The 26,529-nt window shown below is 36.7% G+C and overlaps 1 protein-coding gene across 50 annotated transcripts in view; it reads right to left on the bottom strand.

Annotated features, from left to right (window-relative positions):
• Nucleotides 1–26,529, bottom strand: part of ANK2 (ankyrin 2) — a 686,172-nt gene that overhangs the window by 70,036 nt on the left and 589,607 nt on the right. For all 50 annotated transcript variants that reach the window (XM_073017561.1, XM_073017562.1, XM_073017565.1 and 47 more), the window contains 6 exons: nt 25,960–26,058; nt 25,180–25,278; nt 21,191–21,289; nt 20,168–20,266; nt 11,227–11,299; nt 2,998–3,142 (listed from right to left, as the gene is read on the bottom strand). In XM_073017561.1, coding sequence (XP_072873662.1) covers nt 2,998–3,142; nt 11,227–11,299; nt 20,168–20,266; nt 21,191–21,289; nt 25,180–25,278; nt 25,960–26,058 — 614 coding nt within the window. The remainder of the gene's footprint in view (nt 1–2,997; nt 3,143–11,226; nt 11,300–20,167; nt 20,267–21,190; nt 21,290–25,179; nt 25,279–25,959; nt 26,059–26,529) is intronic.

Raw genomic sequence — 26,529 nt, 5'->3', positions numbered from 1 at the left:
ATCAGAATATTTTTTCTATCTTCTCCAACTACACATAGGCTAATTGGGGTTGTTTGGGGGAAGCCGCGCTAATGTGTTACCAACCACAGGTGTAGCTGTGATTGTTGAAACAAAGCCATACTTGGGTCATGTCACAGATTTTCATTTTAGTAATATATTCAACTCTTCTAGCTCAGCTAGTTATTCAGTTTAATATATAAAAATATTTATTTTAGAATAAATCCATAATTCTAGAACATAAGCACCCCCTGGCAACACACACACGCAGGTTGAGCAGTGAGCAGGGAAATGTGGATAAATCTAGGAAGGGCTTGTTTCCATGCTCTGTTAATACCTACCTGGGCATGGTGCTAGTGAAAGCAATTCAAATAAAGAAATAGTGCAAAGGAAAAAATGGTCACTGAGAAAAGGTAACTTATATTGAATTGCCTAAGCAAAATTAAAAATAAAAGACGACAACCATGAAAATGAGATGCTGCCTGTAATTCTATTTTGGAAATGGTGACTACATCTAGTGATCTAGAAATGCAAGTGGAGACCTGGAGAACACAGTATATCTTGTTTGCTTCATGTCCCCTGATCTTATGTGCTGAAAAGTATTGAGTTTAAGTAGGACTATTCAAGCCATCCATCCTGTTTTATAGAAAGTATTATTCTAAATTCTTCCTCAACCTAAGTACTTTGAAAGAAGAAAAACAGATCAAGTACTTATTCTTAATAAGGGAGACCATGCTAAAAACAGAAGCTTCATTGTTGACAGTAATATGACTATTCATAGATTATCATTAATTTGTACAATGCCATAAACATTATACTTTATTCAAATTTGAAATCTTTTAAGAATCTCAGAGTATAAAGTCTAAATCTACCAATGTATCAAGACAGCTTATGGAACTCCAGAGGGGTTCCTCCTTCTGGGAGCACCCTTTATCTTAGTTATTGAAGCCAAAGAGTCAATTTAAATCTCCTTCCCCTTCTTCACCTAACTCGTGAAATTCATCATGAAATCTGACTAGTTTTGCCTCCTACACATGTCTCAAAAAGCTCTCAAATTTTTTATTTCTGAAATTCTCTCCATGACTATCACCAAGGTTAGAGTGCTAGTCCTCTCATGACACCTGCAGTTAATACAAGCACAATTGCTTCTCAGAATGGTTGCAATCTCCAGGTTTAGCCCTTTGAAACTCTCCTTTAAAATTCATCCTCTTTCTCACTGGCAGAAGGATCCACCTGCTATGCAAATATAATTCCCGTCCTCCACACTTACACTCCAGCAACACTGCACTCCCTTTTTTCTCATACACCCTGCGAGCCTTTGCTCAAGACCTTGTTAAGGCTTCAAACGCCCTCCCCACGTTTCCTCATCATTGTTACTCATCATTTGGTCTCAGTTTGGTTTCATCTGCTCCAGGAAGCTAGACCCTCAGGGCTTCAGTGGCACTCTGTGTGTACCACTAGCTTATGTCCTCTCCCATCTCATCAGGCTATGAAGTTAGCAAGCCTATCTTGCTAAAGAAAAAAAAAAAAGATAGTGGAAGGGGGCATTGGTGCTCAAGGAAAAAGCCCAAGAAAAGTTTGTTTTTGCTAATTATGCACTTAGACTTCATTACTCTTTAAGGTATTTATTTCTTAGACTCTATGCTGGATATTCATAAAATAGCTTACAATAGTACCAACTTTAAAACTATAAACCTGAGATTATTGATTAGCAAAACACATTACACTACATGGACAAACTTACTCTTTTTTTTTTTTTTTTTTTTTTGTCTTAAGAGAGTGTCTTGCTATGTTGCCCAGGCTGGACTTGAATTCTGGGGCTCAAGTGATCCTCCAACCTCAGCCTCCCAAGTAGCTGAGACTACAAGTATGTGCCACTGCACCCAGCTATGACATCCATATTCAAGCCTAATTTATCAGTCATACTTTCGATGAGGAACCACAGAATGTCATTACCTAACTTGCACAAAAAAAAAAAAAAAATGCCAGTTGTACTAGTTAATAATAACAAAAAGTAACACTGATTATATATCTCAGAATATTATATAAACCTCCCAGATTTGTCTATTAACGCTAGGCTCCCTCAGATTTTGCTCCGATTGTTTCTTGTATCCAGGCTCTCGTGGGATTCTGTTCGGATTCTTTTTCATGAAAAGTCAGTTCCAGGCAGTTTTGTTCTGAATGTATTTTTTTTTTTTTGTATTTCAATAAAACTTTATTTATTTTTATTATTATACTTTAAGTTCTAGGGTACATGTGCACAACGTGCAGGTTTGTTACATATGTATACATGTGCCATGTTGGTGTGCTGCACCCATCAACTTGTCAGCACCCATCAACTCATCATTTACATCAGGTATAACTCCCAATGCCATCCCTCCCCCCCTCCCCATAATTGGCCCCGGTGTGTGATGTTTCCCTTCCCATGTCCAAGTGATCTCATTGTTCAATTCCCACCTATGAGTGAGAACATGCAGTGTTTGGTTTTCTGTTCTTGCGATAGTTTGCTGAGAATGATGGTTTCCAGCTGATGGTTTCCATGTCTGAATGTATTTCTTTTTAATTCAGCCGCACAACATATTTTATTCACAGAAACTATGTTCCTAACAAAAAAGTGGGGGCAGGAGAGTATTCAAAGTGTCTGTGATGCCGCTCAGTATGTCTATAAGGCAAAATTGTTCTTTTAATTTGAGAAAAAAGTGGCCAGTGATGAAAAACGCTACATTTAAATGATGAGAGTTCTTATTTATGATGGTTTTGCTTCTTACTAGTTGTTTGATTTTACCAAGTTATTTGATCTCTCTAGGCCTCAGTTTTCTGTTCTTTAAAATGGGCATATCTTAAAGTTGTTAGACAATGAAATAACATAACATTCTAAATGCTGAGATTAATAAGGTACCTATTAAATGCTCAATAATTGCATCTACATTTTTATCATCATCATAAAAAATATGTTGCAGATATTTCTGGCTGACATCAAGTATAAGCTTTACAAGATACCTGTCAGATCGTCCTCCCTCCAAGCTGTATCGCAGGTAATTCATACCATCCAGGAACTGACTGCTGGGTAGTGAGTCATCACCCAGTTCTTTTAGGTCCTCAGGCCTAAGGTATTCTCCCCCATCACCAGTCATTGTGTCATCACCTTGAAACAATCAGAGGAAGAAGCAGGATTATTTGCTGAATGTATGTCAACTACAAAATATGATCATGATTGTGAAATGCATCAACATCATTGCCTTGATATTGATGAAACTGCACGGCACACTAGAACACAGAACACCAGCAAACAACTATACAGTGCTAAAACTTAGAGAAACAACATTTGATTCATTTTCTTAGCACTTACCAAGAAGAAGTAATCACTTGAATTTTAATTCTTTTAATATTAAGTTTGGATATCCCTTGTTGTTTACTTCTAGGAGAAAAAACTTCTAAGATGAATTCCAATTATAGATTTATCAAAACATAGGTATAGTCTGCTTTAGGATTAAGCCTACAGTACTTTCAGAAAAAAATATTAGTTTTATTAACATTTCAGGAGACTACATCTATTCTTTTTCATGAAAAGGTGGAGGGGATGGTTGAATACAGAATCTGTCACATAATACAAGCACCGTGCAAGCTGCATATTATGGATCCCTTGCAAAAAGCCAAAAAGATTATTTAAAAAACAAAAGTTGGCTGGCTGCAGTGGCTCAGGCCTGTAATCCTAACCCTTTGGGAGGCCAAGGCAGGTGGATCACCTGAGGTCAGCAGTTCGAGACCAGCCTGACCAATATACTGAAACCCCATCTCTACTAAAAATACAAAAATTAGCTGGGCGTGGTGGTGCACACCTATAGTCCCAGTTATTTGGGAGGCTGACGCAGGAGAATTGCTTGAACCCAGGAGGTGGAGGTTGCAGTGAGCCGAGATTGCACCACTGCACTCCTGCCTGGGTGACAGAGTGAGACTCGTCTCAAAAAAAAAAAAAAAAAAGTCTGCTTATATACTCTTTCTTTCCCCCAGATTCCTACCCCACCCCTACTCCCAAAAACTCCAGCACCAAATTCTGAATATTACTCAGGTTCGAGCATCCTGTCCCTCCTCAGAGTCTGTTTGCTTTTGCATTTCATCTTGCTTCTCCTAATTTGCCAGTTCTCACTGTGGTCTCTCAGCAGCCAAGATGGTCACAGGGAATAAACACAACTCAAAATAAGCTTTAACTTCTTGGTTCTTAAAAATGCACAAAACTCCTTAACAAAATAGGGCCTACATTTCAAATTTTCTTATTTCTCCCATCTATCTTTCCCTCTTGTTATACCTTGGTAGGGTGAGGAAGGTTTATAAGGGTGAAGAAAGAAGAGGTGAGAAAGGTAAAGATAAAAGAAGAGAGTCTGGCTGGAATGACTCCGTGTCTGAAGGAGCAAGACACAGTGTTTGATCAGGTAGAACATGCCAATCAACTACAGGAACCCAGCCTGCCTCTCTCGTGTGAATAGAATCTTATTAGAAGATAGAAGGACATTTGAAGAGTATATTTTTAATCAAATATATCAAAATTTTATGACTCTGGTGACAAGACAAAAATTTAAAGCCTCTGATTGGTCAGGTACAGTAGTCCCCATCTGTAATCCCGGCACTTTGGGAGGCTGAGGCAGGAGGATTGCTTGAGCTCAGAAGATTGAAACCAGCCTGGGCAACACCTAGACCTCATCTCTACTAAAAATTTTTAAAAATTAGCAGGACATGGTGTCATGTGCCTGTATTCCCAGCTACTTGGGAGGCTGAAGTGGGAGAATTGCTTGAGCCCAGAAAGTCGTGGCTACAGTGAGCCATGATCGCACCACTGCATTCCAGCCTGGGCAACAGAGTGAGACCCTGTCTCAAAAAACAAACAAACAAACAAACAACCACCTCTGATTACACTGAGTTCATGAGTGAATGTCCTTTACGTTCTCCCTTATTTTGTGCATTTTGATGGTTTTGTTATGATGCCATCTGCCTAAGGCAGCTGCTAGGTTCAGTGCTACTTAAAGTGAAGTTTTAGCATTTTTATGTACACCTATGGTGGCCCTAGGTATATAGCTAATGTCTTGATTATGTCTCAGTGAGAAATGACCCAAAGAAGCAAAGTCCCTAAATGCTGAAAGCAGTGTCTAAATCCTATCCCAGTGTTGGCATTAGCTGGAAAGTCACCTCTCTGGGGACTCATCTTGTCAGTGCTATATAAAATTTCTCTCAAAGACAGTTAGTTGTATATAAATCATGCTATTCAGTAATACATACCAGCAGTAAAAGATGGAAAGTGAATGCAAGCAGAAATTAACAGAATGTGAAAAATCACTTGGAAAAAAATTACCCAGGTTGGTCTATGGCTGGAAAATTCTGCATACAAATCAAAGCTTTAAATGTATTTAATGAGCCCCTGAAATACTTTTCTTGCTTCCCTTAGTGGGTGAGAAGATTTCTGCTAGTGTAAAGCTGGCCCATCCCTGCCTCCAAAGCCTCATCCCCTCCCATCTTCCTAGATACCTTGTCTGCTAGGCCCTTCATCTTCAACCTTCTCTCCTCTGCTACAGATTCTATGGAGGTCTTTCCCCTTCCATGGATAAAATATCCATATTTCTGCGATCTCTGAAACATGGTAGCTTCTTTCCCAAACTCTTAGACCTTCTTTATTTCACATTCTGACTCCTCCTTGTTAACAATTAAACTTATCAAGCAGATGTTTGCTAATTTCAGCAATTAATCAGTGGCTGAGAAGTGATTTATTTGGTAAACTATTCTTTTTGATTTCTCTGACACAAATCTCTCCTGGTCTTCCCCCTACATTTTTGAGTCTTTCTTCCCTGTCTCTACTTCTCTTAAATGTTGATATTTTCCATCTGCCCTTTCTTCTTATTTCACATATTATCACACGGACTTAGAGGTCCACTAACTATACACAGACCTGTATTGGTCCCAGACCTCTCTCATGAACTTTGTATCTATATTGTAATTGCCTTCTGGACTTCTCCATCTAAATTTTCTGTAAGCATCTCAGATTTAGCATGTCCACAGCAGAACTCATCTTCTTTACCCATCCCCTTGTCAATATGCTTCTCTCTGAAAATTCCCTACATGAGCAAATAGCACAACTACTTCCCTGCCCAAGCCAAGGGGGGAGAAAAGATGATTTAAAATAATATTCAGATTAAAAGCTTTAGCTCTTATTTGTTTGAATAGAGTGCCATTAGAGTTGGAAAGAATTTTGTACAACTCAGACAGCTTTAAGAGAATCATTATATACTTTCTTTGTTTCAACTTATTTATTCAATGTGAAAACGAAACAAAACCAAAGCAACCTTTAGTTTTTACATTATAGAACAAACCTAAAATGAATTTCTTTATTATTTCCTACACTTGGAATAACTTCCTTCCGATTGTTACCTATTTACTCACTTAATAGAATGATGATTCCCAGGTTAATGACTTAGCTTTTTCTTGTTGTTTTATTGTCCAATGTTTCCAAACAATTTTGTGAAAACTGTTTTGTACTAACTGTGAAGCATCAGTGTACTGCAGGCTTTTTATGTACGATTGATGTTTTGATACCCGGAAAACACAGATTCCTCAGTGACAGTGAGTGGTATATTTAACCCCTGTAGGACACAGGTGACCATAGCACGGGAATAACTTAAATAAAGTGGAATGGCAGCCAGGTACAGTGGCTCACGCCTGTAATCCCAGCACTTTGGGAGGCCAAGCCAGGTGGATCACCTGAGATCAGGAGTTCAAGAGCAGCCTGACCAAAATGGTGAAAACCAGTCTCTACTAAAAATAACAAAATTAGCGTGGTGGCACACACCTGTAGTCACAGCTACTCTGGGGCTAAAGGCAGGAGAACCTGGGAGATGGAGGTTGCAGTGAGCTAAGATCGCACCACTGCACTCCAGCCTGGGTGACAGAGCAAGACTCCATCTCAAAAAAAAAAAAAAAAAAAAAAAAAGGTGGAATAGCTTCCCTTCCTGACAACCCCACACAACGCTGGCAAGGAGATTCTCTGAAACGTTACAGAACCCACTCCCTCTCAAGCAAGTATTATTCCAGCTGAGACATGGAAAAAGGGCTGAAACCTGAGATGAAGAGCCCCACTAAGTGTTAAGTGTTCACAACAGAAGTGAGCGTATCAAAGGAGAAGGCGCCTCTATATTTCATCCCAACAATCAGCCAGTCTGGAGTTCTCTTGATTGCCAGTACACGTCATTCCAGAGTACTAGCAGAGATATATGCACAAGCCACCCACTCATGAATTCATGAGAAAAGGCATACATAAGTCACAATTCTATAGGCATTTTGGTTATACAGATGCCAAAATCTCTGAGCCCCACCTCATCATTTATGGCTGGGAAGCCGAGGCAGTGAAGACAGGGATCAACTCATGATCCTACGAAGACTTAGCAGATTACCTCCACATCTTTGGTTAAATCTGGATGCTATAATTCTCTTAGACTGAATTCCCATTTCTGTCTTTTCCTTGCATTTCACTGCCATATTCTTCCATAAGGATGATATTTATATCATGGCTGTGCTATTACCATACTTTTCATACTAGGTTTTGATTCCACACCCACCACTTAATAGCTGCGTGCCATTGAACAAACTACTTAATGTCTCTAGGCCTCATTCTCCAAAAATAAGCCTTTTCTTAACTGAAAAAAAAAATATATATATATGGAACGATATTCACAGCCTGTGTCACAGGGATGGTATAAGGATTAAATGAGACATGTACCTAGCATTATGGAGGTTTAGTAAATGCTTTCTCTTTTCTTAGATTTCTGCTTCCTTCCAGGTTCTTCCCAAAAAACTTCTTCTATGTACCACTGCTGGTTAAATCTTTGTAAAAACAGGTTTAAATGTTTTCATTGCTAATGGAAATCTTTACGGTATTGTGTTTCCCAGACTTTTCAGCAAAGAATTCAAACAGTCCACAGCTGAGCCCGGTATGTTTTCATGCATCAGCAAATCGAATGACTGGAGAATTCTGCCACTCTGTGTCTCTCTCTTGTACTTTCCTATCTCAAGATTTTCCCATACTGTTCCTTATCTAATCCCTAAAATCTATGCACCCGGTTATTACTCTCTCATTTCTCAGCATGTTCATGAGACAGTGTTAAGTATATGTAGCTCCTGATCTCCCCAAGTGGATATAAAAACCTGACAACACAGTGCCTTCCATTATGCTGCTTTTAATATACACATTATTTCTCTATATAGGCTCCTAAGGCCTGCCTCATGCTCACCTTTGATTCTACTGTGGCACCAGTTACAGAGCTTTCCACACAATAACATCACATTCATTATTTGTTAATTGGATTCATGAGTGGATATTGTGGATTACTTTAATATGTATACAGCAAGTTAGCCTGATAGGATACCTCAGTGTAAGAATATCTCAATGTAAAGTCTTACCTTATGATTTTATCTTGAAGAACCTAAAGAAATGTCTTTAATGTCCTTAAAAGCTATTAGTATTAAACATAGTGGCATTCTTAATGGTAAGAGTTTGAATACTCTTTTTGGGTATCGATATACTATTGCTACTAATAAAACAATAGACTGTAGAGAAAACAGGGATTAGCTAATAATTTTCAAATACATGTGGCTGCATTCTGTCCACGTGGATGATAGCAGGTTTCATAAAAACATATTAACTTCACAAAACATTAAAGGGTTGGCATTGCCAATGTCAACCAGCCAATTTCCTTCACACTAATTCTTTCCATGAAAAAGTTACTTATCAATACTCAAACAGATCCTTTACATGAAAATTATTCAACTTGAATTTTCTTCTGGGAAAGAAATACTATTAAGTTTTGGCTATTTCTAAACATGGACTTCTCTTACCACAAAAGATAATCGTGGTAATTCACTAATATTCTTCACAAACCAAGAATTCTTATCACCAGTAATATTTAATATAAACATTTTAAATAATGAAAGTACAGAATGTTATAACTCATCTCATTTAATGCAATAGGCAGATCGAGAGGCTATTTTGTATAAATTTCTTTTATAAACTCAATATTAAATATTTTAAATGAATTAACTAATAGAATTCTCCAGAAATTATTTTGTAAATAAAGGGCTATTTTTAAATTAAATAATACTATTCAATTTATCTGATTTACAAATTTAAATTTTCATGTAATAGAGTTGCTTAAAGTAGTACCACGTGTACTTTGGAAACTTTTTACTAGACAAAATATCTTACATTATTCATTTTTCCTTATATGCCAAATTCACCCTAAACAATTTTTAAATGTTACTTTATTTCTATTCTTAGCTACATTTAAAAATCATATAACTATTAATATATTTTTAATCACACCTAAAATATATCATCAACCCAGAAGGTGATATAAACTGCATTTATTTCAAGTGGTCTAACTTAGTTATTATCATGTTCATGCTAGCTCAGTGTTGACTAACAAAAGAATTACTTTTCTCTAAATTTATATTCTAAGAAAAGATACTAGTTGTGGAAAATATTTATATGATGTTCAGTAGATTATAATTATGTTAGCAGGTCTCAATAATAGTTGCAAAATCATTAACAGTACAAACAATTCATGATTTTAAGCTTCTAAGTTAATAAAATCCACACACTCAAATGAACACATATACAATTCCACTCATATTACACATGCTATTTCAAAAGAAACAGATTAGTGTTAGGCACACAGATTTAAGCAAGTTGTTCTATCCAGTTAAGAAAAATTACAAGCAAAGAAAAGTTTTCACTCCAAAAATTTCCTCCAAGGGTACCTGAATCACTAAGTGCCTCCCCATCAATAAAGTGGTCACCAAACTGTTTAAGAGCTGTTTAACATACAAGTAAAGATAAGAAAGATGATCCCACAAAACAAAAGGAACGATATGCATATAGGAATGCTGAGAACTAGTTGGCAAGATAGAACACAAAATTATACTAAATCTTTGGAACTGCTGGCTTTGGGAATACCTTTGAATTTACTCAAAATAATACATTGATCCAACATTTGTTCATTCTTGTCATAAATTCTTATAAAAGCTGAGAAAACTCAATACCTATTACCAATAGGTGATTCGACAGATTGATTCTAAATAAGGACATCTCAATGTGAAGTTTTATCTTATGATTTTATCTTGAAGAACCTAAAGAAACATCTTTAATATTTCTCTGTAAAAGCGATTAGTATTAAACCTAGTGCCATTCTTAATAGTAATAATTTTTCAAACATACATTTTCATGTACATATATGGCAGTAATTTTTCAATCACGTACAGTGGATGAATTGCTGCACTATTGAAACTTGGTTGCGTGGTTTTTTTCTTTCTTTTTTCTATCTCCTCATAAAAAATGCTTTAAAAAATTGTATGTACTGCTTTCATGATTTTTTAGTAGCAAATTTTTTTTTTGTCCAAGTGGAATATTACATGGAAATTCAAAATACAAAATGAAGAAAAATCAGCTACTCTAGTTGAAGTAGAGATAGGGAGCCGGACACCCTACTGGCCCATCTCCACCTCTAGCCCAGTGTCACACACCCACTCCAGGCAGTCCCCACTGCTCCTTTTAGGAAAGCAGACTTCCCGGGACTTAGGAAGCTATTGCCTGAGATCATTTTTTGTCAACTCTAAAATTATAGGGGGGATATTTTCTGACTTAAATAATACAGTCTTCTTTTGAATTTGTACTACTTCCTGCTGTACTATTTTTAAACCTTCTCTAAGGCTGTTTTCCTCTGGGCTTAAAATATATTCTGTACCTATGAACCAACCAGAATACAGAGATCTCTTGGCTGAAGAAGAACACTCCTTGATGGAATATACTTTAAAGTCTTTACTTAAAGGCATTTGAATAAAAAAAGATTTTTAACATAATTTAAACATATTTAATAACAATTGTGTTAATATATAGCTATTTTAATACATGGCCAGTTTCCAATTTTTCCCCTTTTCCAGTCATATTATTTAATAGCCATTAATTATAATGCTAGGAAAAAGAGATAATACCAGAAAAAAATATACTAATCAGAACTGCCCCTTGGCCCCCACTGCCACGGCAAAAGTAAATGTATTGAAACAAAGGTGAAAAAGTGACTTTAAATGTTAAGATTCTGTCATCCACATAACCAGCTTCGTCTCTGAAAAAAAAGGGTGACTTGCCCTTGTGTAAGAACATGACAGGTGTCGTAGAAGATTGAATAGAAGTCTTACCCTCTTCATCAGAAACATCAAGAACCTCAGTCATCGTCTCAGGAACATTTAGTTTGTGTTTTTCTGTAATAGTCTGGAAAAACAAAAATCATTAATGTTCAAGTAAACAAAAGATGAAAAGCATCACATAGGAGGCCACGCTCAACAGCAGCAGCAAGCCATTAAGCCTTGACTACGGCATCTTTCCCACGTGTATATTTTGGAAATTTGCTTTCATGAAAACTCATTTGTTCTTTTTGAAGATAAATGATCATTTATGCCAGAGAAGTTGTACAAGAGACAGTTCATTATTTTGAGTTCTCATTTGAAAAATAAATTCTTTAGCAATTGTATCATTAATAATAATTAGTTGTATTGAGAAGGCAGATTGATGTTTTCAAAGCTTCCCTAAAATGAGCTAAGTGATGTTTCCAGAAAAGCTTTAAAAAGAAGCAATGAACATATGCAATGTATTAAAAGCAAAGCCATTAGAAAAGAAGCTGTAAATAATGTGAAAGATATAAACTATTTGGGCAGAAAATATGACACATCTTTTCTGGGATCAGAGAATCAAATCATCTCTTTAATATTTCACTGGGTTACAGTTCTGGTTTGTTGCTTATTTGCCTTACGCAATAGCACTCCAAGGTTGTCAATCCACTGCCTTTCGTTCCTAATGTAAAGTGTAAGGTTAGGAGACGAGGAACTGAGTCTAGCTGCCTGGGTTCAAACTCTAACTTCATCACTTATTACCTATAAGGCCTTAGCAAGTCCCCTAACCTATCTGTACCTCAATTTCCTCAACTATAAATAAAGGATAGAAAAGTACTTCATAAAATGGTTATGAAGATTGAATGATGTAATATATGCAAGAGCTCTAAAAATAGTGCTTGGCATATGGTGGCACTCCATAAATATTAGCTAGCATAATTTATTATTGTAACTCTGTATTAAATGCATCTTAAAAGTGAAGAGTCTCTGGACTTTTATAATCATTCATGCACTCAAGGAAAATTCTGAATGTCTATTGCATGCTTGGCACTATTTTAGACATGAAATGTATCAGTGATTTTTCGAAATAACAGAAGTAAGTTAGACATAGAGACAAATACTGAATAATCTCACTTATATGTGGAATCTAAAAAACTCATAGAAGCAGAGAATAGACACCTGGTGGTGACCAGGTGTTGGAGAAGGAAGTGGGAGGAGCATTTGGGAGATGTTGGTTAAATGATACAAAATTTTAGTTAGGAGAAATAAATTCAAGAGATTTATTGTAAAACATGGAGACTACAGTTAATAACAATGTACTGTATACTTGAAAATTGCTGAGAGTAGATTTTAAGTGCTCTCATCACAAAAAAAAGGATATGTATGTGGAGGTAATAGGTATGTTAATAAGCTTGATTTAGCCATTCCACAATGTGTGTGTGTGTGTATGTATGTATCAAAACATCACATTGTATACCATAAATATGTACAATTTTTATTTGCCAACTAAAATAGATAAATAAAAGATGTATGTACCCCCCAAAAACATAAAAATCTGAATCTCATGATTTTGAGCATCACCTAAAGACTATTGAGTCTCAAATTCAAACCTTCAGTTTCTGTAGTGAAAATACATTAAGGGCAACAATTGACACTGTCATGTAAACTTTAAAAGAAAATGAATCCCTTGACATAAGAGTAACATCTTCAACTAAAGCCATCAAAGTACAAAAAATAGGTTGTCTAAGTTGTTTAAGCTTTGACATAGACATTAGAGAATTGTTTAAATGGCTATAATGAACCTATCATCAATTATTTTCTCTCCAAAAGCAGTAGATAACTTCAAATATATTTATAAAGAAATTCAACTGGTTAATCAAATTTCACTGAGCAACTCTGACTATATACATATATAATATCTGTGTGTTAAGGGGAAGTGATCATAATGTGATACTGCATGAGGTTTTTGGTGGCTCTTCTTTTTCTTCAGAAAACTGACTAAACTGGCTCAGAAGAGCCCTGTGATTTAGTAAAGGGGGAGAGGTAGCAAGGCCTCATCTCTCATTCCATGCTACGATCGTGTTGAGCTGCCTTTATTTTGACAGGTCATGTTCTCTCATGCCTCTGACTTTTTCCACATATTCTCTCATTTACCAGAAATCTCCTTTCCCCTCTTCTCTTGGCTCAGGTTAGATGTGACTTTCTTGGAGAAACATTCCCTGATCCTCCCCAGTGAATGTCTTTGTTTAACTGTGTTTATCTGCTGCTATGTACTCCTAGAGCATCGTGTGTGCTGTGTCATACACTATGTACTGTGTGTGCCCTCTCTGCTTATCTGCCTCCACACGAGAGTGTGAGTCATTTAAGAGGAAGATTGTTTCCACAGCACCTGAAACATAGCAGGAGCTTCTCAAAGTATATCAAAAACTTGGTAATATCAAATTATGCAAAAAATAAATTTAAAATCCACATCATGATGAAATGGATTGTCTTTGGGTGGAATTTTAGTTAAAAGACTGGAAGAAACGGAGAAAGTAAAGAAAGTCTCCTGCTACTCACATGAAGGCACCATTGGAGACAAGGGTTGTAAATTCAGCTTGCCTGCATATTTCTAGAGATGTTTATATAGTTTTATTCAGTGTCTTATTCACTGAAAGCAAACTAAATGCTGCAGGAAAAACAAAAGTATCCATCCAAAAATCTGGAGAATAGTGGTGGTTGATAAATATTTGTTGAATGAACAAACTCAAAAAGACTATTATAATATACAACTTGATTAATACTTTATTATAAATTTTAATTTAGAAATTTAACACCAATAAATTATAGTCTATGTTCTGGATCAGTGGTATTCAACTATAGCTACATATTACAATTATTAGAAAAAATTTTAAAAATATTGTTGCTTGGGTCCCATCATGGACCAATTAAATCAAAATCCATAGGGATCGGGTCCACTATAATAGGGACCAGGGTATTTTTTAAAGGTTCCTTAGGTGGGTTTATTGTGTAGCTCAATTTGAGATTCATTTTCCTGTATTAGGGAAAGTGTATAAATTGCAGGAAAATGATTTGCATTTAAAATATAACATAGAGACTACCCTACTATGATACCTTATTCAACATTTTTTTTTTTCTTTTTTTTGAGATGTCGTTTCACTCTTGTTGCCCAGGCTGGAGTGCAATGGCGCGATCTCAACTCACTGCAACCTCCGTCCCCCAGGTTCAAGCGATTCTCCTGCCTCAGCCTCCCGAGTAGCTGGGATTACAGGTGTGCACCACCACGCCTGGCTCATTTTTATATTTGTAGTAGAGATGGGGCTTCACGATGTTGGCCAGGCTGGTCTCGAACTCTTGACCTCAGGTGATCTGCCTACCTCAGCCTCCCAAAGTGCTCGTATTACAGATGTGAGCTACTGAGGCTGGCCTTTATTCAATTTTTTGGGAATACCTAAAAATGTGAAAGGATGTCTACTACATTAGACTGTATTAGAAAGTTAATTTTTGCAGAAATGTTTTAGAGTATTTGTCCTTCATAGTAAACATTTCATAAGGAGATAATTATCTGTTTGAAAACAATTGCTGGAGATAGTTTTTAAATCATTAAGTTTCATTGCCTGGTCATCTCAGTTTCTATTTTCAGGTGCTGATAATGGGACTATATTTTCTTTGTACTTATTTGTAAGAGTGGAAATAATAATCTACTTCAGTTTGGTAACTGAATGCTATCAGAATTATCAGCAAATATATGTGGCAACAGAAAAAGTAATACACTTTGATCACATTGGTGACTGATATTTTTCTGTATAGATATTAAAAATGGCCTCTAATTACAGTGTCGTAAATATAATACCATTTATACATGAGAAGGTATTTGACCTTTAGAAGGCCATCAGTAAATATTTGTTGAATGGATGGCAAATAAGTAGTCCTACATATGTATAATGTAACAAGAAATGAATACATATTTTCCTTTTAAACAAAATGTCCTTTGAAAACTTGATTATTTAAACATAAACATGGTTTTATGCAACTACCTCTGAATAGTACATAGAGAACAGAGCTATAATGAAATTATCATGGACATCTCTTTCAGCCACAGAATCCAATATACTATGGTCAAGATTAGAAACTACTTTAGAAGTTAAAATGAGTAGGATACTAAGTACAAGATTAATGGGATATAATTAAATCAGATAATATGGCAAAAGAAATAGTATATAATAGACAGAAGAGAGATTTAATAATGAATTTATATTGTTAATCATGATATGAAAAATGTAGAAAATAAAGTAGGAGTTTTTAACATTCTGCTTTACAAATAGTAGTCAATATCTGATTTGTTCTATGCAAAAGAAACTGTGTGTTTAACTGATCTTCACTTAGCCAACCCTCACTCAGGCAATCCTCCTGGTCAACAATTGCATTTATATCACATAATCACTAAGCCACTACAGCATACTGAGTAATCTTGGTTATGATACCACCTTTTAATGCTCACATCCATGGCTTCCATCAGTAAAGTTCAAGCTAAACTTGTTTTTGTTTCTAAATATATTTATACCAATCATACATATTAATATAACTTTAACAACTAAATTGAATATTATGTAAATACTGTTTTTTTTCTAGAATAACTAGGGTAGATGCTTTTTAAAGTGCCACCACTCCTGGCTAATTTTTGTGTTGTTTTATAGAGACAGAGTTTTGCCATGTTGTCCAGGCTAGTCTCAAATGATCCACCATTTTGGGAGGCCAAGGCACCTGCCCACCTACTACTCCCGAGTAGTCCCTGTTACTCTGGAAGCCGAGGTGGGAGGATCACCTGAGGTGCAGTGAACCGTGATAGCGCCACTACACTCCAGCCTGGGCAACAGTGTGAGATCCTGTCTCCAAAAAAAGAAAGAACAGGAAAGTACACAGGACATATAAATATCATATAAACATACACATTATAGCATGTATATATACATAATATAATATGTATTGATACTGTTTGTGCAAGAATGGCAATTTAACTTCTAACCGATGACCTATATTTGCAGAACAATTTTGGCTCTGCCTCAAAAGGTGTCAAACGACTTTACAAGTATTTATTGTATTGTCATTTTTATGGCTACTATTTTTAAAATTTTTAAATTTTTATGGATACATAGTTGTACATACTTATGGGGTACAAGTGATATTTTGATATAAATGTAAGTATAATGATCAAATCAGGGTAATTGGGATATCCATCACCTCAAACATTTGTCATTTCTTTGAGCTGGGGAAATTCCAAATCCACTTCTCTAGTTATGTTGAAATACACATTTTAGTTAACTCTAGTTAGCCTGTTGTGCTGCCTAACACTAGATCTTACTCCTTCTATTTAACTGTATTTTTGTACCCGTTAGACAACTCCTCTTTATCCCCTCCTCCCCTGATTTTCATGTTAACTGACCTGTGGCATCAGGTAAGATTTAGGACTTAGAATATTCACATTTTCTGCAGTTTACTTAAATATTCCCTAACGATCAAGTAATAACATAATATAATATTTTTATTTTACTAACTTATTCAGTAACTTATGGTCTGCATACCAATTATATGCAACATAAAACACAATCACTTTAAGATTATACAAATAATAGAAATAATTGATGATGGTTGATCAATTAGTTGAAGGGTGAGTCATATGTCACAGTTCTTCCAAGCTGCATTAGTGAACTGGCCTTGCTGGCTTCTGTCGCCAGAAATGTGTCTCTAGCATTCTGATATCCATTCTGGCAAACATATAGTGATTGTAATCCCAGGAGAATGCTAAACTGTCTCATATTCCCTGCTGCATCTCACAAAGTTAAGTTAGAAAAGCAAAGGTTAAGGAAACAAACCACAATTCCAAAATGCCTCAGAAGTTTCTACAGAAGTGGTTTTTCCTTTACAAACTCCTGTGTTACTCTGGTCTCTACACGATGACTTTATTCATACTTTGGGGTAAAGAACTCAAAAGGAAGAATAGGAAAGGAAACTTTCTTCGATCAAAAGGACTACATGGTTGCTCATATGGCACATCACACAAATCCAATACATGTTAAATTAATATGTCAGTTGTGCAGGTGTAATGCAACTGTTCCATTTAAGCGATAACAACATTAACATTTTTAAATTTAACTTAACTATTAAGTTGTCTATTGCACTATCATCAGTAGTTTCAAATTATTTTTAGTGACTAGATTTTAGAAAATGATATTGAATGTGAAACTCCACAAAAATCAATAAAGAGCACTATTTAAGTGGTTTTCTTTCTGTTGAAAATTAGGTGAAAACAGTTTCTTCACAAAATTCCTATTAAGCTATTTTCCGCAAAACCAAAGTCAGTTATATCAGAGAGGTTAAGAACATAGGATTTAAAACCCAACAACCTAAATTTGAAGCTTAGATCTGCCCTCGATGCCTTACATATTTTAAAACTTAAATATTACTGTTTTTTAATATCATTAATAACACATTATGTGGAAAAAATATTATGTGGGAAAAGAATGATTGAAAATCTCTTTCCAAAGAGAGGAAGTTTATTGTAAGAAGACTCTCAGAATAGATGAGAATAAGTCTATTCTTCCAGTCCTTACCCCAAAATTCCATTTCACAAAACAATTAAGATCACAATTATAAGAGAAACCAATTCAAAGAGCAGCAGACAGTGAAGAGAGACCAGCATCAAAACATGTAACCACTAAAACTATCCATTTAGATAACAGAGTTACTTGTTGAGTTCATGTGGACAATGATTTCTTAGTGTCCTAACTGAAAGCAGAAATGCTGTTATGTTTTCTATTTTTATTGGCTTTTCATCTAGAAACTTGAATTCTAAGTATAGTGACTTTTGATGGAGCAATGCTCAGCTACAGAATGTAAAGAATAATAGTTACCAGAAAAGAAAGCTCACAGAGGGTTCTAAAAGGAATTTTCATCCCCCTGTCTTCTCCAGAGCTAGATGTGGTAGAGAGATGATCTTGTCTCTGATTTCTGACAAGGACACTGAGAACTTATTCAGAGACAGCAATTACAGTATTTAGAGACAAACCAGAGAATGTTTATTTGCTCTTCTTTTTAAATAGAGATCTTTGAAGTCATTCACCTGAGTAGTATCTATAAACCCAAGATCTCTTTGAAACCAGACATATAAGTTCCATAGTTCTGTTGTGTAAAATATGAATTTATTTTCTTACCAAGCCTGATTCTCATTCTCTACTCTCATGACACTGAAGTTGCTGGTGGGAAGGAGTAATGTTTTCACCACTGATAACTCTTCAGCACTTAGCACAGAACTTAGCACATATTTTATGCCCAGTAAATAATGAAGGAATAAATCAGTTAATGAAATGAATGGAAGCAAAGTAGGTACAAGATAGCAAGAGATACAAGCTTGCCATCTAGTGATAACTTGGTAAAATAAACATACATTATTCCCAGAGCAGGGAAAAGGTAATAAAGTTGAGAGAAAACATGACTTCTAATGGCAGAACAGGTGTGCTTGGCCAATTTTGTCACTAGAGGCTTCATGTATTGTGATGTACACATTGTTTTAAAGATATCAAATGAAGTGGCATATATGTGTAGGCCCTTAATATGAAGATATTCCTGGTATAAGAAATCATAAAGTAAGAAAAAACTATTAAATATAGTGACCTACAAGTATGGTGCCAGGCAGTGACGAGACCTGTTTTTCTCTTATATAATTTATTAAAGCTATACTTTAAATCTTTAAAAATATTGTGGTGCACTGGCCAAAGGTTTTAAGATTCTGCCTCAGAAAACAAGCAGTGCTATTTTCTCCCATCTAAATTCAGTTTGTGTCTTGAAGCTCATTAATAAATCATAGGCCACTCTGCTTAAAACTGCACATTAAACCAACTGTATTCCATCACTTCAATGTATGTCAACAGGAACGTACTGTCAGCCTGAAGAACAAAATTCCTTTCTTTTTCCTCACATCTGTCAAAAAAACAAGCATTTCAAACTCTATCTGCATTTTTAGTTTGGAGCATTTACTAGAACCTCCTTCAGAATTATTTATTCATTTGTGGTCTTACTGTGTTTGAAGAGCATCTCATGTCTTACTGTTCCTCTACTTTTCTACTTTACAAAGATAAATTAAAGAGCTATTCTTTAATTCATGCTTAAAGTAGAAAGTGAGTGAGTGAATAAATGCAAATGTAACAGCACTTCCACTTTCAGGTAGGAGCCGCCTCTCAAGAGGCGTCCTTTAAACTTTGCTCCCATTGAATGGTACAGGAGCATTAGGACTCAGTAGTATCATGGTCTTGACTCTTCTAGAGTTTCTCTAGCAGAGGCCAGTAATAATCACTGATGTGTCATGAAAAGTCAGCAGTTGTATTCAAAACAGAGAAAATAAAAAATTTAAAAATATACGTTTTTACTATACAGGCACAATTTAGCTAGTAAGCACAAGGAATTCTCTTTTTGAATTAAAAAATAATAATCGGAAATAAGATGCAAAGTAAGGATGAACTGCTCTCACTGGGAGTTCATGTGATCCAGTCGTGAGCACAGTGTTGGGAGGAGCAGGGTCTTTCCAGAGGCTGGCCTGACCTCCTGGCTAAGATAAGAAGTGTGCAGTGGAGTGTGGTACCGCTTTGCCAGCAGTAGGTGTCATACACAACTAAAGGAAAAGGGCAGAGGAGCCAGAAAATAAGAAACCAGTCACAGAAAAAGGAATTAAATATTATAAAACTATATTCACACATTTTATAGGGATAGATGCTGAGTAAAGGAAGCTGAAGCCCTGTGTTCCTTGTGTGAATTCATTTACTTCTGCATACTCCTATGTATGTGCTACAATATATTCAACAAAAAGAAGTTCAAAACTAAAAGCCCCAAACATCTTGTGAGTGAAAAAGTACTGTACGTGTATTTAGTTTGAAAACAAAGATAACAGGGCTGAAGCTAATCAGTCACTTATACTCACTGTGGTGGTGGTGGTGACCTCCTCGGTCACAACCTTCAGGGTGTCGACCACGGAGATGTAGCCCAGACGCTTAGCAATCGCCAAGGCAGTGTTGCCATTCTGAGGAGAGAGTGAAAGAAAGAGAGTGAGAAATAAGAGAGAGGACTGCGATGTGAGCCAATGAGCTCACCCGCTGCTCTGCATGAGCCAGCATTTCCTTCCAAAACAAGGCACAGCTTAGGAAAATCACTAGTTTTTACCATTACGTCTAAATCTGTCTTTGTAACTTCTTCAGACTATAGCCCAGGTCACCATGGTAACACAACAAGCTTGCATCTGCTTGCTCTTTTTAATAAGAAGCACTTGACGCTTTAACCCTAAGGTTGTCAAATATCTTCTACAAATATTGTATTGCGCTTAAGAAAGTGCCTCACGACGCCTCCAAAACCTGTTAGCAAGTACCAGGTACACTCATCCCTCATCAGAGGCCAGGCCATCTGCTGCAGGTAAGATGTTACCGTAGGGAACACGGTAACATATTTAGCTACAGCTGTGCAGAAACTCACTGTGCAGCAAAATAACACAAGCAAGCAATTCAGGCTGCATCCAACCCAGGCCACTCGGGATCCCAGTTCGTTTAATTGCACTGCTTAGTTTACATTTCAATGGCTCCGCAACCCAATGAGCTTTGTTTAAGCCAGCAGCTCCCTTACTGTGCTCCCTTAAGAAGGCGAGGGGGGTCAATTCGTGCTCACATCTGAGAACCAGCTGTAAGCAGAGCACGTTCCAGCAGCCCAAGCGGAGGGCCCCCCTCTCCAGAGAGAGCCAAAGAGTCAGGCTGACTGCTTTTCCTCCCAGGGCAAGCACTTCTGGGGAAGTCACACTGACTTCTGGAAAGTCTGCCCAAAAATCTGGGGCTTTCCAGAGTCCAGGGGGCTTATTTAAAGAGGAGGAATCTGACCTCACTCAGCTCAGACACGAAGCCACCAGGTCAAGAGAGGAAAAAGAAGAAAGCGTGGTGAGGGGCAGTGGCGTCTGCCTTACCGCGGTGGTGGCGTTGGGCTTGGCCCCATGCTGGAGCAGGACGTTGATGATGTGCGTGTGACCCTGCTGCGCGGCCTGGTGCAAAGGCGTGTAGCCGTTCTGTGGAGGACAGTGGTGGCGGGCCCAGCACCCGATTTGCAGAGGGAGAGGAAAATTAGGTTAGCCTTCATTTTGAATAGTCTTATTTACAACAAAACCATCACGGATGCTTTATTTGGAGCCCAAGATTATCAGCAACCCATTTCTCAGCAGCAAACACTCCCTCACACCTTATGGTCTGCTAAGCAAAGAGAAGAGACCAGCTGATGAAACAAGCTTAACAGACTCCAAATGATCATTATTAATACATTTTAACCAGTTAGCATTAAAAAGGAGGGCTCCCTTAAGAAGGTGAAGGGGGTGGGTGCAGTCGACTTCTGCTCACATCTGAGCTGAGAGGAGAGATTAAAAATAAGAAAGAGCATTATCCCTGTGATTTCTTCCCTGGGAAACAAGAGTAAAATTGTTTTTAACTGAAGGCTGCAGAAGGTCATATAAACCACTGCTTGTTCATCATGACTCTCCCAATTATTAACCTTTGGCTTAGCTTTAGGGATTCTAAATCATTGAAAGTAAATCTAAAACCTACATTCCTTTCCAAGAACAGCTTTTCTCCCCATTTCAGACATGATGAAACTGAAAATAAGAAAGTTAAGTAATTTCCCCACAATCGGGCGAGGTTCAGATCCTGTGCAGAAGACCATGACAGCCAATGGCTACCAGACAATGGCTATTATTTATTAAAATCCACCTGCTTCACTTCTCATAAAATGTTATCTATATGTTTCAGACCCAAATGTTGTCCTGGGCTCTAAGTTCTGAGTGGCGCTTTCATACTCTAAGCTTTTAAGTGTACGTATCCCTTTCATCCAATGTCACTGCTGCCCTGTGAGCAACATACATACTTGCTTGTCCTGTCTACTATATATGTGGGTGCTACATGATTTCTTCCATAAATTCACTGCACTCTGTCTGCCCATAGGAACATGCCCATATGTATCAGGGTCTACCTCAGTGTCTCTAAGTGTGGCACATCCTCAGCTCTGTCATGTTGGAAGTCTTACATCTCCTTATAAATCCCTACAATGGGATGACCCCAGGAAACCTGAAAATATAAATCAATTACAGGGACTCCAAGAAGCCTTTGGCTATTACAGGGACTCTGCTGTCAAATCAAATAATCCACGGACGTTTAAGGAGAATACACCAGGTGACACTTCTTTTCGTAAAAATTCTTCCTTTTCATTGTGTTTACATCCATTAAATCCACTGAATTTAGTTCATCTCTTTAGTATCAGCCAAGTTAATTCATTCAACAGCATTTACTATTCACACACTATGTGCTAAATAACTTAGCATGTAAATTAATAAAATAATATATCACTATAATATATAAATAAATGTAAATCTCTATAAATATATGTAAATTAATAATGCCAAAGCAACATTCTTGCTGTCAATAGATCAGTGGACATTGTGGCCACAAAAATGTTCCCCAGCCCTGATTTAATCTAACCTTTACCTGAAATCTCCAGTGAGGATATTTGCCAGGGAAGTCTGGAGCAATTCAAGTGTTTACATAAACATTTGGTTGATTCTTAATCCACTGTCATAGGCCCATCTGGCCAGGAGCTCTAGACCCAGTGCTACCAATTATTTGCAGACCCTTAATCCTCTCTAAGCTCCGGTTTTCTCATTTGAAAAATGAAAATGGCCAAGATTTCAAGTCTGATGAAGGAACAGATAAGTTGCTCTTGAATATGTTTTCTTTTCTAGCTTTGAAAGTTTTAGCAAACACTGTGGTGTGTGTGTTTTTTTTCTTTTTTTTCCTCATCGAAGAGCTCTATAATCTTCAGTGTCTTTATTTTCATGTGCTGTTCTAAACCCTCTTCACAAATTAAATATATGATTAACCAGGTCTGGTTTGTCCCAAGCTGCTGTAACAGGGTTTCATTCTAATTTTAAGCAATGAATAGTCTTATAAAACAAGTTCATTCTGCCAAATCTTTCATACCACATCATGAGAGTTTACAGAGTAAAGTTAATATATATGTTTACATTTTTAAAGCAATGAATCCATTTTTAGTAACTACAGCTACACATAAGATATGAGGAAGAAAACCTAATTCCTTTCCCAAAGATGCCATTTTCATGTGAAAAAAAATCTGAAGAGTTTATTAAAAGATTGTCTTTTGAGGTTTGTATCTATTTCCCTGAAGATACGTGGTTCTAAATGTAACAGTGCAAGCAACTCAGTTCACTTAAAAAACAAAACAAAAAAAAATGAAATGATAAAATGAGATTTTTCTTTCAATCAAATCTTCATTCAATGCAGGTCAAACTCCAGGGAGACCATTGATATTCTCTAGACAATATAGTGTTGCCTTCGAAATATTATAACCATTTAAACAATGAAACATTTAAAAATATAATAAGCATTTTCAAGCCCTGCCAACATCTCGCTATACTGTTGCATTTGTTCATTTCAAGAGAATACTTGGATTCCAACAAAAATGCCTTTCCTGGAGTGCTTATATGCGAGCTGGCTCAGCAGAAAATGCTTTAGGAGCTAATGCCTGAGAACTCATATTAGAGGTTTTAAATAAGTCTCAAAGTACAATTTCATGAGAACTTAAGAACTGGCCAGAAACTAGGCAGCAGCTATTCTTGCTAGAGTTAGGTTGTAGGTTTAAATCTTAAATGTTAATAGTATTATTTACAGTTTAAAAATCAGTTAATTTTAAATTAGCTATAAACATGCTTATGTATAGAAATGATTTTGTTTCTGCTTCTAATATAAAGACTGACTTATAAAACTTCTGTATATTTTTAATTTGTAGAATCTTGAATTGATGGCTTTGAAAAGTCCTGAATGTTCTCACACTCATTTACTTGAGCTCATTCAAATTGCTACAATTAGAAATTTCTGGGTCAGGCTTGGTGGCTCACACTTGTAATCCCAGCACTTTGGTTGGCCAAGGTGGGAGAATTTCGCTTGAGCCCAGGAGTTCGACACCAGCCTAGGCAACATAGTGAAACCTCATCTCTACAGAAACTTTTAAAAATTAGCTGGGCATAGTGTCACGCACCTGTAGTCCTAGTCAGTACTGAGGCAAGAGAATCACTTGAGCCCAGGTTCTAGGTTGCAGTGAGCTCTGATCGTGCCATTGCATTCCAGCCTGGGCAACAGAGTAAGACCCTGTCTCAAAACAAAAAGAAAAATAAATTTCTGATATATGAACTTAAATAAATGTGCAAATAAATATTTCTTTGGATCAAAGAACTTGGAGCTGCAAGTTATATTATGCATAATGGCCACAGTTATAGTATGAACTTCTCTTCACCTTGAACCAAATTGAGGGCACTGAAGTGAGGTGTTATGTTCCAAGCTTGCTTTGCTGAATAGGACCTTTTGAATGCCACTGGGGAAACTATTGGGATCAAGTCAGCTCTGCATTATCCTTGAGAACTTCCAGCCCAGGCCTTATACATTATTGCCTCACTGAGCATGTCCACGTGATGTTCTGAATGTGACAGAGTTCATTAAAAATGAAAGGCATGCAGTCTAGGCTGCCTGTCTGTATTTCTGCATGAGAGGATAAGAGGTCAGGGGAGGGGGGCCAAGGTCCTCAAACAATGTAAAGGAAATCTGCCAGAACATCAAGATGTTCTAGCAGGCATCTATTGTATCCTGCAGTAAGTTGTTAAATTGATGTCAGCTACTTTAACTTTATAATAGAAATAGCTCTGAAGCTAACCTGCATGGCTGTCAAAGGTTATCAGAATGAAAATTCTCAAATAATTACAAAACTACATCACCTCTTCAAAATCACTTTAGAAGAACTAAAAAGGAAGAAAAAATACACTTGTAGCTTTGGTAAACTAGTGAAGCATCCAGATGGCTGAACCTTTTTGCTTATAGTAATTGAAAATGACCACAAGTACTTTACCTTGGTTTTTGCGTTAACATTTGCTCCCTGCTTCAGAAGAAAGTTCACCATTTTCACATTTCCATAGTGACAGGCCACAATTAAAGGTGTGTAGCCAAGCTGTAAATAATAATAAAAAGTTAAAAATAGAAAAAGTAGAAACTTTACTACTTTAGTGGTTAACATCCCAGAGGAGAAGGACTGGGTAGAGTATCAGTTATTGTAGGATTCAATTTGACTAAAGATATTATTTAGCAGATTATACATGTACCCCTGACCACAAGGAACTTCATATCAGCGAGAGAGATCAGATGTGGGTGACTTAATCTGCAAAGAACTAAGAGAGAGGCACAAATAATATCTGAAAACAGCAAACACAGAATGACTCTGATAGGAGATGCAGGAAATATGTAGCTACAGCAGGCTTAAAGAATGGGTAAGAATTTTATGGCTTAGAGACGGAAAATCCATTTCCAGACCAAGGGCATGGAGACAAGACAAGGAGAAACACAGCAACTCATGTGAACTAGCTAAAGCAGTAAGAGAGAGAATAGACTTATGGTTACAAAAATTGGAGTCTTTCTTCAAAGGGTCCTGACGCCATGCTATCCACTGGACTTGATTCCAGCAAAAAATGGGGAGCCATCATAGATTTGTGCATAGGAGAGGGTTATGATTAGTTTACATTTCAGAACAGACTCTTGAGGAGGGAAGACCCTGGACATGCGGTGACCCGAATGGGGGCTACTGGGAATCATCCCATCCCGAACCCGTCACAATATTGAGAACGATTTGCTTTACCTTTGTATGTGCATCCTGATCAGCTCCATGCTTGGTGAGAATATCAGCAACATTCACTTTATCTTCCTGGGCTGCAAGGTGTAAGGATGTGAGTCCGCTCTACAGAAAGAATGGAACCAAAGGGATACATGTGAAGAAGAAAATGTATTGCATCATCTGTAATATTATGAAAATACATTGAAAATATTGAAAAAATCCTGGAAAACTCATAGCCTCTTCCCAGAAACTATATCTTCTGATATTTGAGGTAAATTCTCTAAATTAATGACATTTCATCTAAGACATGTGCTCCAAGTCGATCAACACATAAGGCAAATTACATTTTCTATATTAGGTTCTTATATTATGATGTGAGACTTCAAACTAGCACAGCTAATAATAAGCTTTCAAATGATATTTATTTCAAATCCATCTAGATCTCCTGTTGTACCAACTTCTTTATTTAAATAACTGATCAACCAACTATTACACCTATAAGCATAATAATCATCTATAGTTTATCAACAAAATATTATATCATTGTAAAAAATGGACAGTTACAGGAAGTGAGTTCAGAAAAACTTTCTCTAG

This window comes from Chlorocebus sabaeus, chromosome 7 (assembly GCF_047675955.1).
Source record: "Chlorocebus sabaeus isolate Y175 chromosome 7, mChlSab1.0.hap1, whole genome shotgun sequence".
Lineage (NCBI taxonomy): Eukaryota > Metazoa > Chordata > Mammalia > Primates > Cercopithecidae > Chlorocebus > Chlorocebus sabaeus.
This window is presented reverse-complemented; position numbering and strand designations above follow the sequence as displayed.